The 19,255-nt window shown below is 35.5% G+C and overlaps 1 protein-coding gene across 1 annotated transcript in view; it reads left to right on the plus strand.

The window, feature by feature from the left end:
- The window catches only part of SIM2 (SIM bHLH transcription factor 2), a 90,705-nt gene extending 72,928 nt beyond the window's left edge, over window positions 1-17,777 (plus strand). Inside the window, exons 8-11 of the mRNA XM_036747800.1 lie at window positions 3,155-3,302; window positions 5,809-5,977; window positions 6,603-7,011; window positions 17,056-17,777. Of these exons, the coding sequence (XP_036603695.1) occupies window positions 3,155-3,302; window positions 5,809-5,977; window positions 6,603-7,011; window positions 17,056-17,777 (1,448 nt within the window). The remainder of the gene's footprint in view (window positions 1-3,154; window positions 3,303-5,808; window positions 5,978-6,602; window positions 7,012-17,055) is intronic.
- Window positions 17,778-19,255: the final 1,478 nt, after the last annotated feature.

Here is a 19,255-nt window from a genome sequence, read left to right on the forward strand (position 1 = left end):
CACATTTGTCCTGGTTCATATGGGTCTCCCTGCTGTTTAATTTTACAAATTAAAATCACTATTTTAAAAAATCATCCCCATAAGATCCTTTTACACATATAACTCTGGAGCTCACTATTAGAGAAAATCAATCTTGATGTTTTAGACAATGATTAGGTCTCTGACCTAGTTAGAATCTGTGTTCTTCCAGCTAGCCATTTTTGCCTTCCATTGGCCTTTTTCTAGCCGAGAATAAAGATATTCAACACGAAGAAATTTTGCAAATAGAACGAACTTAAAGAAATATCAAGAAAAATCATAGGAAATTGCCTGCTAGCAGCAGGTACTGAATAAATCAAGAAATTGATTGGGGATTGATTGCCACAGAACTGCCATCACTGCTCCCATGGTCCCAGATTTATATCTTATCTCTGTTTCCCCTCCCTCTGGGCTGTGGGAGAAAGTGGAGAAACTCTCCTGCTACGATTGGCCAGTTTCTCCTCCCCTCAAAACTAACAACAATCCCTGAATATCTTAGGGCTGAAAGGGAAATGTTTCTCCAGGATGACAAATCTCAAGTTTCCGAGTTAGGATTTCAGAACTGGGTGGGTGAGTTATAGCAGCAAGGATGCCATGAAGGTAGAATCTGTAGGATTTGGCATCTAATTGGATAGGAGGGAGGTGATGCCAAGGTTCTGATCCTTTGGAATTGAAAGGATGGGAGTGACAAAAGGAATAGGGAAGTTGGGGAAAGCAGCTAGTTTGGGCCACACTTTTTTTTAAATAGATTTATTTTTCATTTTTAGTTTACAACACTCAGTTCCACAAGTTTTTGGGTTCCAAATTTTCTTTCCCTCCCTCTCCTCTCCCCTCCCCGCAAAAACAGCATGTACTCCAATGTAGGTTCTACATATACCTTCACATTGAACTTATTTACATAATAGTCCAGTTATAAAGAAAAATTATAACTGATGGAATGAATCATGAGAAAGGAGAAATGAAACCAAGAAAGAAGGGGGAAAAAGGAGAGCAAAAAGTTTGCCTCCATCTGCATTCTGATTCCATAATTCCTTTTCCGGATGTGTATAGCTTTCTCCATGAGTCTTTTGGAGCTCTCTTTGAACCTTGCATTGATGAGAGGAGTCAAGTCTATCAAAGTTAGTCCTTACAGATACTGTGTGTATAATGATCTCCTTGTTCTGCTCCCCTCACTCAGCATCAGTCCATTTGCTCTTCATTTTTTATAGCACAATAGTACTGTACATTACATTCATATGCCTCAATTTGTTTAGCCATTTCCCAATTGATAGGCATCTCTTTGATTTCCAATTCTTTGCCACCACAAAAAGAGCTGCTATAAATACAGGTCCCTTTCCCACTTGTCTGATCTCTTTGGGATATAGCCCTAGAAGTGGTATTGCTGGATCAAAGGGTATACACCTTTTTATAGCCCTTTCAGCATAGTTCCAAATTGCTCTCCAGAATGGCTGATCAGTTCACAACTCTACCAACAATGTAACAATTTTCCCACATACTCTCCAGCATTTGCCATTTTCCTACTTTGTCATGTTAGCCAGTCTGACATGAGACATGTGGTTCCTGAGAGTTGTTTTGATTTGCATTTCTCTAATCAATAGTGATCTAGAGCATTTTTTCATATGACCATAGATATCTTTAATTTCTTCCTCTGAAAACTGCCTGTTCATATCCTTTGACAATTTCTCAATTGGGGAATGACTTGCATTCCTATAAATTTGGCTCAGTTCCCTGTATATTTTGGATATGAAGCCTTTATCAGAGACACTTTTTATAAAGATTTTCTCCCAATTTTCTTCTTCCCTCCTAATCTTTGTTGCATTGGCTTTGTTTATACAGAAACTTTTCAATTTAACATAATCAAAATTATTCATTTTGCATTTTGTAATGCTCTCTGTCTTTTGTTGGGTCATGAATTCTTCCCTTTCCCATAAATCTGACAAGTAAACTATTCCTTGCTCTCCCAAATTGCTTATAGTATCAGCCTTTATTCCTAAATCATGAACCCATTTTGACTTTATTTTCGAATGGTAGGATAGCAAGATGATCAGTAGGCAGCCAAAGATTTGTGCATGGAGTTAAAAAAAGAAAGACTAGAACTTGATATATACTTTGTGGAAGTTATCTGTGTAGAAATAATAAAATAATCCATGGAAGTAGATGTAGAGAGTCACCTGCTGTATGGAGTCCAGGACATTTGCCCCAATTAGTCCATCTCTCAGGATCATTTGGGGAAGTGTGGGACTTCTGTCGTTTCCAGCTTTGAGGACCACATCCTGTAGCCCTGGGCTCTGCTCCCTGAGACAAATATTTCTCCTTTCCTCACAGGGCTTCTCAGAATGGCTTGCTTTTATATTTAGATAGATCCATCGGTTTTAAGGAAACTAAGGAAACAGCTAAGGAAAAGAGGCATGGCCATACCATCTCTTTTCTGGTGAGAGATTAGTGATAATGGTTGTAAACAAGCTTTAGTTTCATAAGTAACTACATTAGGAGGGATTATCGCCATGTCAAATTTTCCAAAAATACCTTGTAAATTGGAGGACATTAGATAAACAATATTATATAGAAATGTAATAGGTCTTTGGGGGAAAAGATGTAAGTTGTACAAAATATAAATTGTGATAATATAAATAAATAATTTTACTGTGCACAGACATGTTTTAGGTGAACCAGTTAAAAAATCTCTCCTAACATGATTATTAATAGATTGTCCTAAGCTTAATGGTTTGCTTATTTAACTGACCCATTCATCAGAATATCTTAGGATATCCAGAGTATCAAAAATACTTAGCTCTGGAACAATAACAAAATCCCACAAATTAATAGGCTTTATTACTTTGTGAGATTCAGTAACTCTTTGTCTTCTAGTAGACCTTAAGACCAATAACTTGCAGTTAAAGAAGTAGATGGGGAACAGAAATATCAACAAAGGAACAATCTGGTAATTGGTTATATGTTTATATACAGTAGGTTATAAACTTGAGCACACAAACTGGTGACATATATGTGCATATACAGATACACATATGTACATATATGTTTGCGGCATATACATATTTGGTTTTTATTTAAGGAAATTCACCCATAAGCTGCAGAATACTGTAGTCTATGAATAATATTTCACATTCTTTTACAGTGTTGGTGAAAGGTCAAGTCACAACCAAGTACTACAGACTGCTTTCCAAGCATGGAGGCTGGGTTTGGGTACAGAGTTATGCTACCATTGTGCACAATAGCCGTTCATCAAGACCTCACTGCATCGTGAGTGTCAATTATGTTCTCACGTAAGTCAAACATATTTGCTCTCCTCCTTAATGTCTCTTTATTTCACACTGAAATTTTAAGTATAATTGTTCTCTCTTTCTAGATGTTCATCTGTTTAGTTTTTTTGTTTGTTTGCTTTTTGCAATTTGCTTTACAAAGTGTTTTGGAGGTTCCTGCTTCTGTTTGAGATAAAAGCTAAAAAAAAAAAAGAAGATATGTTTCAGGCATAACTGTAATCTGGGTATAGAATAGAAGTGTGGGAGCATGGTGGAGGAAATGCTGCTCTCTCTCCATCAGGTATGGCAGAGGGAGGTCTCATCCCATTTACCTGTACGCCTTCCTTGTCTCTCTTGCTGTTTTAATAACTGAAGAAAAAGAAAACTGAATAATAAAATTTTATTTTATACAACATTTAATATGACATTTTAATATAACTTAATAACTGAAGAAAAATTGTGTGTCCATAATCCCCATGGCTCCTCCTCAGTTCACTAAATTAAGCAGAAGAATGTTCTTCTCCTCTGCCCGTTCCTCTCTTGTATGAACTTGCTACAACTTATGACACATTTGCCATCCTTAAGATGAACTAAGACTTCAGGTCAAATCTGCGTTTGGAATGAGATCTCTTATCATATGAAAAGTATAGGAAATCAGGTTAGCTGAGGACAAAGTATAATCTTCCTTTAGTGCTTCATCAGGCGAAATGAAGTTCTGGTCCCATATTTGTTACTCAGCTATATAGCTGGGCAACAGTATTCTCACAGTAAATAAAATGTTTTGTCTTCTAAACTGAGAAAAACGTTAGGCTCTAAAGTCCCTGACTAAAGGAATTTCATTTCCCTGCTGTTTACAAATAAATAATAATTTTAGCAAAATCACAAAAAAACCCATACCTTAGATCGGGAAAGTGTATACTTTCTAGGAAAATAAAAACTACATAGTAACAATAATAATAGCTATGTGCCAAGGACTATGCTAAACACTTTACAATTATCATCTCATTTGATCTTCACACAATCCTTCCCATTTTACTGATGAGGAAACTGAGGCAGAGGTTAAGTGACTTGCTCAGGGTCACACAGCTAGTCAGTGTCTCAGGCAAGATTTGAACTGAGATCTTCCTGCTCTTACCAAAGGAAGACTTACCACTTTTTGATAAGTTTATTGACTCTTTTTTCTTTTTACATCACTCTCATTTTCTCTACTTTTGGCCCTTTCCTTGTTTTTTTCTCTATTGTCTCTTACATAATTTTATCTTTTTTTCTTTTTAAAAAAATATATTTATTTATTTTTAGTTTACAACATTCAGTTACACAAGCTTTTGAGTTCCAAATTTTCTCCCCGTCCTTCCCCTCCCCAAGACAGCATGCAATCTGACATAGGCTCTACATATTCACATTAAACATATTTTCACATTAGTCACATTGCAAAGAAGAATTATAACCAACGGAATGAACCACAAGAAAGAACAAACAAAACATAACAAAACAAAAAAGAGAGCAAATAATATGCTTCGATCTGCATTCAGACTCCGTAATTCTTTCGTTGTATGTGGATAGCATTTTCCATCATGAGCCTTTTGGAGTTGTCTTAGAACGTTATATTGCTGAGAAGAGCCAAGTCTATCAAAGTTAGTCATCGCACAATGTGGTTGTAACTGTGTACAATGTTCTCCTGGTTCTGCCCATTTCACTCGGCATCAGTTCATATAAATCTTCCCAGGTTTTTCTGAAGTCCACCTGCTCATCATTTCTTATAGCACAACTGTATTCCATTACACTAATATATCACAACTTGTTCAGCCATTCCCCAATTGATGGTCAGCCCTTAACTTGTAACAAATAAATACAGTTGAAAAAAACATATCAATATACTGGTCATGTCTAAAAACGAATGCCTCATTTTATAGCTCTTGCCCATCACTTTTCTGCCAAGAGGAATGCTTCAAATTATTCTTCTGAAGTCATGATTGAAAACCCACTTCTTCAAAACTGGCCATGAAGAGCAACTCTTCACAGAAGTTATAGGTATCAAATATTGAAAAAGAGGAGGGTAGCTTAGATTCCACGCTAAACAACCCTCAAGACTGAGGCTTTTGAGGAAGGATTGCCTATCCCATTCTTTTTGGTTGAAAGAAAGAAAAATGGTTGGGCAGTACATCCTTTGTTAGGATACAGATGGACTTGGTACACATTTTTTTCTGTCTTTATAAATTTCCTTAAATTTGTGATTTCCACAAAAGGATATGAATGAGGTTTTATAGGATTAGATATGGCTGTACTGTTCTCATTCATTTCTAATAGAATAATTCCTAAACTTAGAGTTTTGAAGGTCATATAATCCAAGGGCTGCAGTACTAATAGAGGAGCTGAGATTTCCTTTTTCCAGTGCTGATTGATCATTTCCCAGAATCCTTCTAAATGTGGTTATATAATATGATACATCTTAAATTTTTAATGGAAATGTTTCATTATCAAAGCAAAGTTTTCTCATGCATGATATGAATCTTTTCTGGTCTCTTGGCAGAGATATTGAATACAAGGAAATACAGTTGTCATTGGATCAGGTCACCTCTTCCAAGTCCCAGTATTCCTGTAGGACTTCAATGTCTACCTCGCAAGAACCTAGGAAAATAGCTAAATCCAAAAGTAACAAGATGAAGACAAAAGTCAGAACAAACCCCTACCTACCACAGGTAAGGAATGCATCTGGAAGAGAGGTCTGACTGTTCTGCTACCATTTGTTATCTTATAAAGAGTCTCCCCGTAGAAAGTCGTTTGAGGTTCATATGGACACATTAAATATGGAATAACAACAAATCACTAATTATATGGGAGAGATTTCCCTATGTTGGAACACTCTCCAGGGACACAGTGATATTTTTAACTACTTGTCTAACATTATGCAAAATTTGAGATGGCAGAGTCGTATACAGTCCATAGCAAAAACTAAATTCTGAAGGGACTCGTTAGTGAGCTTTTTGGAACTTTCTTTTATGTGTGCTTGTATCACATATTTTCATACATTTTTCACCAATAAAACTTTCCCCCACTTTTTTAAATAGTAAATTTCAAACTGTCAGAAACAGCATATAAATTGGCTTCTTAACCCTTTGGTGGGGAAAATTCTTGCCCCTCCAACTGTCACCAAGTATTCCTCTTTCCTCTGAGGGCTCCACATTATGACCAGCTCCATTCTTGCATAGTGGATAAAATTAGAATCCAGGACAACAGTTTTTGCTGTATATTTTATTATGTTCTGCTGCATTAAGCTGCTGTATCTTCTAGCTAACTCTTTACTGGTCTTCTTTGCCATTTCAGCAATACGACTCTTTCCAAATGGACAAATCGGAATGTGGCCAGGTTGGAAATTGGAGAACAAGTTCCACAACAAATGCTACAAATACTCAAGAACAAAACTTTTATTCAGAAAACAGTGAACTTTTATATGCCCCCTCCTATAGCTTGCCTTTCTCTTACCATTATGGACCCTTTCCTATCGATTCTCATGTGTTCAGGAGCAAAAGACAAATGCTGTCTTCAAAATTTGGGCAGTCTCAAGGGTCCCCATGTGAGGTGGCACGTTTTTTCTTGAGCACGTTGCAAACCAGTGGAGAGTGCCAGTGGCACTATGCCAATCCCTTAGTTCCTAACAGCCAGTCTCCAGCTAAAAATCTCCCTGACCAGCCAACGAACATTACACGGCACAACTTGGCACCCAATTATGAAGGTGGGTTGTGTTTACACATGGGGAAGGGAAAGGTCTTTGAAATATCAAGAGGAAATGTCCATGGGTGGTAGATGGAAAATAGATAGGCAGGTTAAACATTTCCTTTTTTTGTTTTTAAGTAGGAATTACTATCATTTCATGCTTATAATGTATTACTACATGACAGAAAAAAGAGCTGATTTCAAAAGTATATGCCCAATTTATAAAGAAATGGAGGAAAAAGCAAAATACTCAACTGTTTTTCATAACCTATTCTTTTTCATATCTACCAAAAGGGGCAACTTGAATAAGTACTTTTAAAAGTGATTTTTAAAAGTAATTTAATTTTTTTCAATTCACAAAACTATGCTTTCTCTCCCTTTCATGTACCTTCCCCCTCCTCTGATTGAAGAAAAAGAAAAAAGCCAACTTCTTTGTAACAAAGGGCCACATATAAAAGTTTCCATCTTCATCCTAAGTATCACCTCTTTCTCATGAGGTGGGTAGTATGATTCATCATGAGTCATCCAGAATTGTGATTGGACATTGATTGCATTGATCAAAGTACTTAAATTTTTCAAAATTGCCTTTATGATATTATTATATAAATTGTTTTCCTGGTTCTTCTCACTGCACTTTCATCAGTTTGTATAGGTCTTCCTAATGTTCTCTGAAACTGTCCCATTCATCATCAAACTGCCCTGCACAATGGTAATGGACAATTTAATGTCCATCATATCCACATGCCATAATTTGTTCAGCTGTTGTCCAGTTGAGGAGCGTCCTTTAGTTTCCAATTCTTTGCCACTACAAAAAGAGCTGCTATAAGTATTTTTGTACACATGGGTCCTTTTTCTTGTTATTTGATATTTTTAGAGTATAGACCTAGTAGTGGTATTGCTGGGTCAAAAGATACATCATTTAGTAACTTCCAGGGCATGATTCCAAATTGCTTTTTAGAATTACTGGACCAGTTTACAGTTCCACAAACATTCCACCTGTTTTCCCTCACCTCCTCCAGTATTTGTCATTTTCCTTTCTGGTCAACTTTACTACTCTATGATGGTTGTGAGATGGAATCTTAGTGTTATTTAAATTTGTAATTTAGAGTATTTTTCATGTGGGTATTGATAACTCAGACTTCTTCCTTTGATAGTTTCTATTTCATCTTCTTTGAACATTTATCAATTGGGAATGGCTCTTATTCTTATAAATTTGAATCAGGTCCTTGTATATCTTTAAAATGATACCTTTATCAGGGAAATGCTCCAAATATTTTTCCCATTTACCTGCTTCCCTTCTAATTTTAGCTGCGTTAGTTTTGTTTGTGTTAAAACCTTAAATTTTATGTAATCAAAACTATCCATTTTGTCCTTTGTGATAATCTCCATCCATTATTTGGTCATGAATTATCCTCCTATCCATAGATCTAATAAGTAATTTCTCTCATGCTCCTCTAAATTGTTTATTAGTTATGATAATTTCTATTTCTCTCTTTGCTGAGTTTTCTTGGTAATATGCTGAAATGATGACATGAATGTATTTTATGTCCTACAACTTTGCTGAAGTTTTTGTTTCATCTAACTTTTTAGTTGACCCTCTAGGATTCTCCAAGTAAGATATCATATTATCTGGGGTGGGGGGAATACAATAATTTGGTTTTAATTTGCCTATGCTTAATTTCCTTTTCTTGCTTTATTGCTATAGCTAGCATTTCTAGCACTATATCAAATAGCAATAGTGAAAATGGAAGTCCTCTAGTTTACCTCCATTATATATAATAATGGCTCTCTATAAAATAATTATCATTTTAAGGAAAGATTTGTATGCTCTTATGCTTTCTAATTTTTCTTTTTAAAAAAAAACAAGAACAGGTGCTGTATCTTGTTAAAAGCTTTTTCTGCATCTATTGATATAATCATATGGTTTTTGTTATTCTTGTTCTTATGTTCTATTGTGTCGATATTTTTCCTAGTATTGAACCAATCCCGAATTCCTCATATAAATCTAACTTGATGATAGTATATAATCTTTGTGGTATGTTGCTGTAATTTTCTTGCCTAATATTTTATTTAAATTTTTTTTGCATCAATATTCATTGAGAATATTATTTGTAGCTTTCTTTCTTTGTTTTGATTGTCCCTGGTTTAGGTATCAAGTCCATATCCATTTAGTAGTCTCTTTATTTTTTTCAAACAACCTTTGTAAAATAATAATCATTCTTTAAATGTTTGAAAGAATTTGCTCATAAATCTATCTATTGACAGTTTTTTCTTTGGGAGTTCACATTATAGTTTGTTCAATTGCTTTTTTGAGATTAAGTCATTTATTTCTTGGCCTATTAATTTGCACAATTTGTATTTTTGTAAATATTCATCCATTCAGATTGTTAATTTTTTGATATAATCAGACAAAATAGTTTTAATAACTTCATTTGTAGGAAATTCGCCTATTTAATTTTTGGTACTGGTAATTTGGTTTTCCTTTCAAAAATCAAATAAGCTAATGGTTTATCTATTTTATTGTATTCCCTTCCTGCCCCCCCCAAAACCAGGTCCTTTGTTTTATTTATTAATTCAATTTTTCTTTTGATTTCAGTTGTATCATTTTATTTTCAGAATCTATATCTGGGGCTTAATTGAGAGCTTTTAATTTTTTTAAATTTTTTAAAGTCACTTGCCCAATATGTTGCTATGGCCTTTCTCTCTCTCTTTTTTTAAACAGATGATATTTAGAGATATGTTAAAGACTGATGGGACTGCATCTCCAAAATTTTGTTATGCTGTCTCATTGCAGTAGTTACCTTTTAGTGAAATTCTCTATTATGTCTACAATTTCTTTAGACCTACCTATTCCTTAGGATTAAGTTATTTAATTTCTAGCCTATTTTAAACACTTTCCAGTGATCCTTTATTGAATGAATATTATTTTATTGAATATATTTTTATTGCATTGTGGTCCATAAAAGATATATTTAATATTTCTGCATTTGTGAAGTTTTTATTCCCTAACACATGGTCAATTTTTGTGAAGGTAACATGAACAACCGAGAACTGTGTATACTCCTTTCTATTCTCATTCAGTAATCACCAGAGGACTATCATATCTAACTTCTAAAATTCTATTGAGGTCCTTAACATCTTTTTCATTTGTCTATTTATCTATTCATTTATTTGTTAATCTATTCGTTTATTCATGGGTTAGATTTATCTAGGACTGAAAGAGTAACACTGAGATTGCCTATTATTACTTTACTGTCTATTTGTCCCTGTAACTCATTTAACTTTTTTAAAATATGTAAATATTGTTTAATATTGACATTAATTCATTTTCTATGATACCTTTCAGCAAAACATAATTTCCATGTTTATAGCTTTAAATTGAGTTCCTTTTTTCTGTTGCCTTATCTGTGATCATGGTTGCTATCCCTGTTTTTTTTGTTTAAACTTCATCTAAAGTATTGCTCCAGCCCTTTATTTTAACTATTTGTGAATGTTTCAAGTATGTTTCTTGCAAAAAACATTTTTGTATTCTGCTTTCCAAATCATTCTACTTTTTGGTTTTATGGGTGAGTTCAGCCCACTCAGATTCACAGTTAAGATTTTTAATTGTTAATTGTTTTTTTCATTCATTCTATCTCATACTTTTTTTCATTGTTTTCCCCTCTTCCATCTCATAATAAAGAGGGTTGTGAGAGAGGAATGCACTAAAATGAGTGCTCCAGGTGCTCCCTTACACCTCTTCTCTTTCCCTCTCCCAAACCCGTCACAGATTCTCCTTTTTTCCCCCTTCAATCCCTCTTTAATATACCCTCTGTAGTTGAGTTTGCTTCCTTCTTTCCTCCTCTTCCTTCTCCTATTTCCCTAATTGCATCTCTGTTGAATGAAATATATTTCTGCATACTGAACTCTGAACTTTGACCAGTTCAGATGAAAGTAAGGTTCAATTGTTGCCAGCTCCCCCCACCTCTTTCTCCTCATTTTCTTCTTACTCTGGCAAAGCCACCACTTGTATGGCCTCTTCCTTTGATTAGTAAATTCATCTTTTACCTTCCTTTTGAGGATCATTGACACCAGCCATCATACTTTCTTCAATCTGGATCAGTTCATGAAACTTCAAAACAATTCTCCATTTCTGCCCCAGCAGATTTTCTCTCAGACTGGTAACACCTTCACCCCTATGGGTTCTTCCTCTGAATGGTGAATGCCTCTCCAAAATGCCTTTTGAAGATGTCTTCTTGAGCCATTATGATCTCTTCAAACCTGGTCTAGTCCATGGTGCCCTAGACTACCTCTCTACTTCCTCCTCACTTCTTCTCTTTCAGCCTACTTTTCAGTTCCTTTTTTGTGTTGTCTTCCCCCAAGCTCCTTGAAGGCAGTGACTATCTTTCCTTTTGTATATGTATTCTTATCAGTTAGCTCAGTGCCTGGCACATAATCAGTACTTAATATTCTCTCTCTCTCTCTCTCTCCATATATATATATGTATGTATATATATAGATATACCTATTATATATCTATATATCTCTACTTCCACACTCTGTTAGATAATTTGCTCCACACTTCCTCTCCTCCTCTGCCCAGTGTATTCCCCCCTTTCTCTTTCTTGAGATCATCAAATCAAAACCTATCAAAACCATTCACTATCCCTCTCTCTTATTAGATTTACTTTATGACCCCTGCTGATAATAGAATTCCAAGAGAATGCATATATTATCTCCATATTAGAATGTAAACAATTCATCTTTTTTTTTTAGAGGCAGCTAGGTGTTGCAGTGGATAGAGTACTGGGCCTGGAGTGACTTAACCTCTGCCTCAGTTTCCTCAACTGTAAAATGGGGAATAATAATAGTACCTGCCAGGGTTGCTGTTGAGAATAAAATGAGATAATATTTGTAAAGCACTCAGCACACTGCTTAGCATATACTATGTGCTTAATAAATGTTTATTCCCTTCACCCTCTTTCCCTTTCAGTATCATATGATTGCTCTTTTTATTTACTTTGCTTTTCTTGATTCCTGTGTTCATATTTAAAAGTTTTTACACACACTTGTATTTCCAAATACATGGAATTTACCTTTTGGAATATTGTATTTCAAGCTTTCTGTTCTTTTATACTGGTGGCTATAGAATATGTGATATGTAGTTCCTTAGTACATTAATTCTTTTTTTCTAGCTGTTGAAAGTATTTTATTTTAACTGAAAGCTCTGGATTTTGGCCATAATGTTCCTGGGAGTTTTCTTTTAGGGGTTTAACTCAGGAGGTCACTAGTAGATTCTATTTTCACTTTATCCTCTGGTTCTAAGAGATCTAGGAATATTTCTTTTATTTTTTCCTGAAATGTGATGTAAAGGCTTTTGCTGTTGTTGTTATTCAAGGTTTTCATGCAATTTCAATGATTAAATTTTTATCCTCCATCTGTTTTTGCTGAGATACCTTACATTTTCTTTTATTTTTCCAGACGTTTATTTTTGTTTTATTATTTCTTGTTGTCTCTGTGGATTAACTTCTATTTTATCCATTCTAATTTTCAAGGAGTCTGTTGCTTAGGTTTTGTACTTCTTGTGCCAAGTTGCTATTAGTTCTCTTTACAAGTCTTTTTTTGATAGCTCTCATTTTTTCTCTATTTCTTTTGCAACTGTTTCCTCTAGTAGTCTCATTAAATTTATAAAATAATTTTGAAATATTTTTCCCCTCTTGCTTCATGTCTTCCAGGAATTCTAGTTGAATTTGTGCCTAAGTTGTGTTTTTCTTTGACGTTTTCTTGCAGATGTTTTAGTCATCTTTTTTCTAGGTTTCTGTCATGAGTATCCCTGTCTTCATACTAGTTCTTTATGGTAGGATTCTTTTTTTGTGTGTTTACTCATTCTTCAGCTATTACTTCATGAATGCAAACTTTGTGTGTGGTGAGGCTCCATGAGCTTCTTAAGGAAGGTCTAAGCTGTGTTTTGTCCTCTTGCTGCTTCCACAGGGCACTAAGTATTGTTATTCCAGGATCTCAGGGACAGTTCAGGCTAGGGACCTGTATACTTTAAGTGTACTCAAAGTTGTTTGGTCCAAGGTAAAGTCAGAGCACTCTGCTTCTAAACTCTGCAAATTCTAAACCTGGGTTTGGATCTGAGCAACACAACTGTGGGCTTGCAACAAGTTGGAGTTCAAGCAGACTGCTGAAATCAGCTGGCAACATCTGCAAGTTTAGTGACAAAACTGTAGGCTTCCCTTCAGTCAGGGGTTCCTACCCTGGGTATTCCACTGCAGGCTTCAGACTGGATTCAGAGCTGGATCTGAGATCTTGCTCGCATGTCAGAGTTAAACAGCTGCTTTCTTCTGTATTTGCTCCTTGGCCCCCACACAGCTAGGTACCTCAACCATTCCTTGCATACCACTTCTGGACTACCACCCTTAGGCATAGGTCTCCTCTTTATTCCACCTTAATACTGTGACCCAGCATTTGGTAGTGAGTGACAGGGCTGCCAGCTGGCCCCTCTTCCTGTTTCTTGCACAAGATTAGGCTCTTCTGTGTGTGTCTGGGACTTCTTCTTGTCCTTGGGCACAGGCTTGGGCAGACCCTCCTCCAGTTCCTACACTGGAATGCTAATGGTAATGGTTAGACTTAGTCCTAGAGTCCACAGAGGGCTCTATTGCTAGTATGTTCTAATCAGGACTTGGTCTAGAAAGTTTTCTAGATCTTTATGGAGGTGTTGGGGAGAGCTCAGTTGTATTTCCCACCACTTTGCCATTTTGGCTTATCTCTGAAAATAAAATTCTTAAATAAATATTAATCTAAAATATCCAACACATAATATGCATATTTATTTTAGAAACTTATTCCAAGAGTGTTACAAACTCTAAAGTCCACACACTGAACCCACAAATAAATTTGAGAGTAAATGTCATCTCAGTTTCAGTATTAAATTTCATCAAAACCGTGATCGTACCAGGAATACAATTGTTCCATTTTTGTGTTTGAATAAAAATGATTAGTTTCTCTTGGAAGATAAAAAGACATCCTTAAAGAGGAAGCAGATGATAGTGAATCTTCATATACTCCTCTCCAGCTTTAGTGATAAGTACCATTATTAAATAATCTGGGAACAGAGCTCTTGCATGCTCTCTGGACTGACACTGTCATAGCATGTGGTGTTGGCAGGGATGTAGCTGTAGGTGTTATGGGGTGGAGGCAGGGGAGCTGGAGGGAGTTAAATAGAGTAGTTGAGGTACGGAGTTAATCCAAGAATTTTTAGGAATTCTTAATTTTATTCCGTTCATCCAAACTAAACTACTGTCCAACAGGTTTTACTGAGTAGATCAAAAAATGATCACAACACGATTCCTATGGGTGAGCAACTGCAAATGCCATAGAAAAAAAAGTTATGTCAGAAGATAAGATTCTGACAAGGTTCTTATTTTCATGTGTTAGAATGTGAACTTCTTGAAAGAAGGGAATGTCAAGTTTCTATTTGTATCCCCTGTGCTTAGCAAAGTGGATAGTATATCATACACTTAATAAATGCTTTTTCAATTCATTCAAGCAAAACTATAGACTTCACAATTATAGCACCTCTTGTTTAAATAGGTGAATGTTCAACATAGAAATAAACAAAATAATAACTTTAAGGCAGCCTGGGAGTCAAGAGGTTTTTCCTAGGTCTGCTATTTGTTTTCTATACTATTCCTGGACAATCACTTACTGACCTCCTGAATTCATATATATATAAACTTGAGTTCTCAAACTGGTAAAATTAGGCATCATGGGACACAGTGCCTGGCATATTATAGATCCTTAATAAATACTTACTGAATTGATTTGGGAGGCATAACATTTTCTGAGACAGAGGAATTAAACATGGTGGGAGTAGGGAGAGTTTAAAAAAAACCTTAAACCAACTTCAACTTGCTTAAAAAAACAGGTAAGAGGATCAAAAGATTTAGTAATATTAGTAATATGTGACTTGTTACAATAGAAATAGTACTTGCATCAGAAGTGGAGATTCAAGTAATAACAAATGCATTTGGCCCCTTGAACTAATGAGAAAAGATAATTTCCAGAATATCTAAAGAAAGAAAATTTTTTAAAGAAACCATAAGGATTTTGATATCAGTGATACATTTATTCACATGTAGCCACAGAAGATTTCTTTTCCCTGCTTTGAATTTGACACAAGATTATATTTTTGTGTTGCTACTGAAAAGTGAGAGGCTCAACATAATTCCATTAATTACATGCTCAGCAAAAATAAAATAATAGTGTTAATTTGTGATTCAATTCCTAATTTCTGTGGGATTTATGTACTACAAAAACTTTTGCTTTTTTTCATAAAATTAAAATAGTTTCAATTAACTTTCTACTCTCTCACCCATCTACCTCTCCTCCTGCTCAGCTGAAAAAGAAAAAATTCCCTAATAACAAATATGTATGGTTAAGCAAAATAAATGTCTACATTGGCTATATTAAAAAAAAAAGTCTCAGTCTACACTCTAAATCCATCACCTCTCAGGAGGTGGGCAGCATGTTTCAACATGAGTGCTTTGGAATTATGGTTGGTCATTGTGTTGTTCAGAGTTCCTTAAGTCTTTCAAAGTTACTTGTTTTTACAGTATTGTTGTTATCCTCCTGAATCTGCTTACTTCATTGCGTTTCACATTGCACACTTCCCAGGTTTCTCTTATACCATCCCTCGTGTCTTATAGCACATGAGTATTCGATCACATTCATATACCATACCTAGTTCAACCATTCCACAACTGATGCCCCACTTGCCCTTAGTTTCCAGTTCTTTGTCACCACAAAAAAGAGCTTCTATAAATACAAAATATCCCAAAAATCTTAGGGCAGTTTTAAGATGCTGATGCTTAAACACCCTGCATTTTTGTACATATGAATCCTTTTCCATTTTTTTTTGGTCTCTTTAGAATATAGGTGTAGTAGTGGTATAGCTGGATCAAAGGGTAGGCAGAGTTCAGTAACTTTGGGGACATAATTCCAAATTGCTTTCCAGAATGGCTTGATCCAATTAATAGTTCCACCAACAGTGCATAAATGTATCCATTTTCCCACAATCTCTCCAGCATTTGCCATTTTCTTTCCTTTTTTTGTTAATTTTTTTTTCAATTTGATAGGTGTGAGGTAGAACCTCAGAACTGCTTTAAAATTTGCATTTCTCTACTTATTAGAGATTTGGAGCATTTTTTTTCATATGACTTTTGACAACTTGTATTTGCTTCTGAAAACTTCATACTCTTTGACCATTTATCGGCAGGCAGCAAGGGGATGGCTCTTATTCTTATAAATTTAAATCAGTTCACTATCTTAGAAATGAGACCTTTATCAAAGAAAGTTTATGAAAAGATTTTCTTCCTTCCTCATTTACCTGTGTTTCTTATTTTAGCTGGTTTTGTGCAAAACGTTTTTAATTTTATGTAATTAAAATTGTCCATTTAACCTTCTGTGATCCTCTGTATCATTTCTTTGATCACAAACTCTTCCCCTATCTACATATCTGACAGGTAATTTCTTCCTTGCTCCTCTGTTTATGATGTCAACCTTTATATTTAAGTCATGTATTCATTTGGAGGTCAGCTTGATATGTGGTGTGAGATATTGGTCTATACTTAGCCTCTACCAGATTGCTTTCTAGTTTTCCTAATAGGTTTTAACAAATCTTTTTTTTTCAAGAGAAAAATAAAAATATAGAGAGCTAACTGATTACATATGCCTAACTCTGGGGGGTGGTTATTATTTCTGTCAAAAAACAAAAAATTTGCAGGATAGGGTTTTCTGTTTATTTCAAATCTGGAACCAAACAGATAAAGTAGTTTGTTTAAAAATTCTTAGACATTTTCATAGCATTGATTTATGGGGATTTTGTTTTTTAAGTCTGGATTCCTTTTAAGCCAACCTACATGATAACTAATGAGGTCATTCTCTTCCCCTCCCCCCCCATAAAGACATATATACCTCTCTACTTAAAATGTATAAATGTTGGCATGAGATCACAGATACAGCTGCTGATTCCTGATTTAAGAAACTCCATTGTCTAATGTTTTATACTTTTCCCTTCAAGTGCCCATATCGGCCCAAAGATATAATGAAGACGCCATATCTGATAGCTTTACCAGCTGTGCCACAGCCATCCCTACCAGCCTGCCGAAGAAGGATGTTTATGATTCCAGCATCTTGAAATCCAACAAAGTAGAAAGCAGGATGCATCCACCCCACCATCTCATCAAGGAAGAAAACAAGTTAGCTTTCAACAGGGATGCACCAGAAAAAATGAATGCAAATGAAAAACCTTCCTTGAACTTTGTGCCAAATCCCCTATTGCCTAAATCAGAATGTTTCCAGTCCAAGACGCTTGGACAACTAAGCCATCTTCTACCAGTGCCGGCTTTATATGAGCAAACAAGGATATATATGAAGGAACCTAAGTACGGGCCCATTGGACACCATACCCCTCATTCAGATCAGTCAGATGGCAATAATATAACCGTGGCAAAGGTAAACCATGACTCTGAGAGTGAACACATGATGGATATGCAGCCCACTGGACAAGTTCCCTTTGTACTTCTAAACTACCACCACCTGTTATCCAAACATGGGACATTCCAGCCATCCTCATGCACAGCCACCAGACATGTAGCTGAAAATTATGGATCTAGTTCAGAAGAGGTAAACACATTTATTTCAAAAAACCCAAGTCTGTCCTCAGTCTCACCCCCAGAAACCCACAGGGAAACTGAGCTATGCCATTATATTGGAACTTCTGTAATAATCAATTCAAGGTGACAATAGAAACTGGCCTCTTAATTAAAAGCAAACAAAATGGAAGCATTTCCAAAGAGAGCACAAGACAACATGGTTACACTTACCAAGCAGAGCAGGAAGGTCAATGAGGGACAAACTGGCATGTGTTCTTGGCAAACCATGTGTAACAGTACCTTGAAGGTCAGAGAAAAACACTGAAGATTCAGTGTAGCATTACTACGACCTGATCTCTGGTGCAGAATGCTAATGAGATGCCATATGCCAGATCTCATTATTTTAGAGTGTCAAACAGATTTAAGAGGCAAAGGACTAGGTATGCATAGGTTTAAATTATCTTATACAGAGGTAACTATTTTGGTTCAAAAATACATTTTAGATTTTTACCATCAAAATGCCATAAACTATGAGTGTGAAGAACTGTAAAAATACTGTGCTGAGTATTCAGGAAAATGTTCAAACTGAAACTATTTTGTTCCTTTCCCCCTTACATTTCATCAACTTAACCAAAACAAGAACAAGACAGACTGTTAAGTAGCCCTGGTTTTATTTTAAAAGGCATAACTAGCCCAAGCATTACTCTAAAACCTCAAATCATTCTACCTTGGTGGACCAAGTCACTTAAACCTCTCTTGGCCTAAGTTTCTTTATTTGTAAAATGAGGGGATTGGACCAGAAGGCCTCTAGAGTCCTTTCTAGCTCTGAATCCACACTCTTATGATAGTCAATATTCTCATCTGAAATCAAGCTTTAGCCTCCTGATTTTAGGGAACACTGACAAGAGTTAATGGCCAATATTTGAAGTAATATTTGTGCAAGAGTGATTAAAAAAAAAATCTCAACTCTAAATTTTGAGAACATTTCCTTTTCCTTTTAAAATATCCTAATCAAAATGAATGTCCTAAAAGAACAGCTTGATCTGTCCATAGGATGGGAATTAGATCTGTGATTTCATCAGTAGAGGGAACTTCCAGGTGAGGGAGGCTTTTCTGCACCTTCTAGTTTTAGAGAGATGTTTGGAACACTGAGAGGGTCATGTGGCTAATGTCAGGGACAGGGCTTGAGCCAGATCTTTCTGGTACCAAGACTGGTTCTCCAACTCCTAGGCCATGCTGCTTTTCATGACATATCCTTAGAAAAAGCAGAATACTGTTAAAATAGTCGTAAGAAAAACAGATGATTTCACTGCTCCCAGTAGTATTCATTCTCATAAAAGCACACAAGAATATATGTTGTTTCCCTTCTGGTGCAAATATTTTTGTCAAGATGATATAATTCCATTTTGTTGTTGTGTATACTTAAGATACATTGATAAGCTCTTATTTTCTTTCAACTCCCAGTAACCTATGAATTCATGGTAAAAAAAAATGAATACTACCCACATAATTGAATAGGCATTAAATGAAAAAGAAAGTCAGAAGACAGTTTATGAAAAGAATGTATAGTTGTCCTGCAATACAAAAATCTGTTAGCCTGGTCAAGTTTAAATACACAGCAACCAT

This window comes from Trichosurus vulpecula, chromosome 2 (genome assembly GCF_011100635.1).
Source record: "Trichosurus vulpecula isolate mTriVul1 chromosome 2, mTriVul1.pri, whole genome shotgun sequence".
In the NCBI taxonomy this organism is placed as follows: Eukaryota; Metazoa; Chordata; class Mammalia; order Diprotodontia; family Phalangeridae; genus Trichosurus; species Trichosurus vulpecula.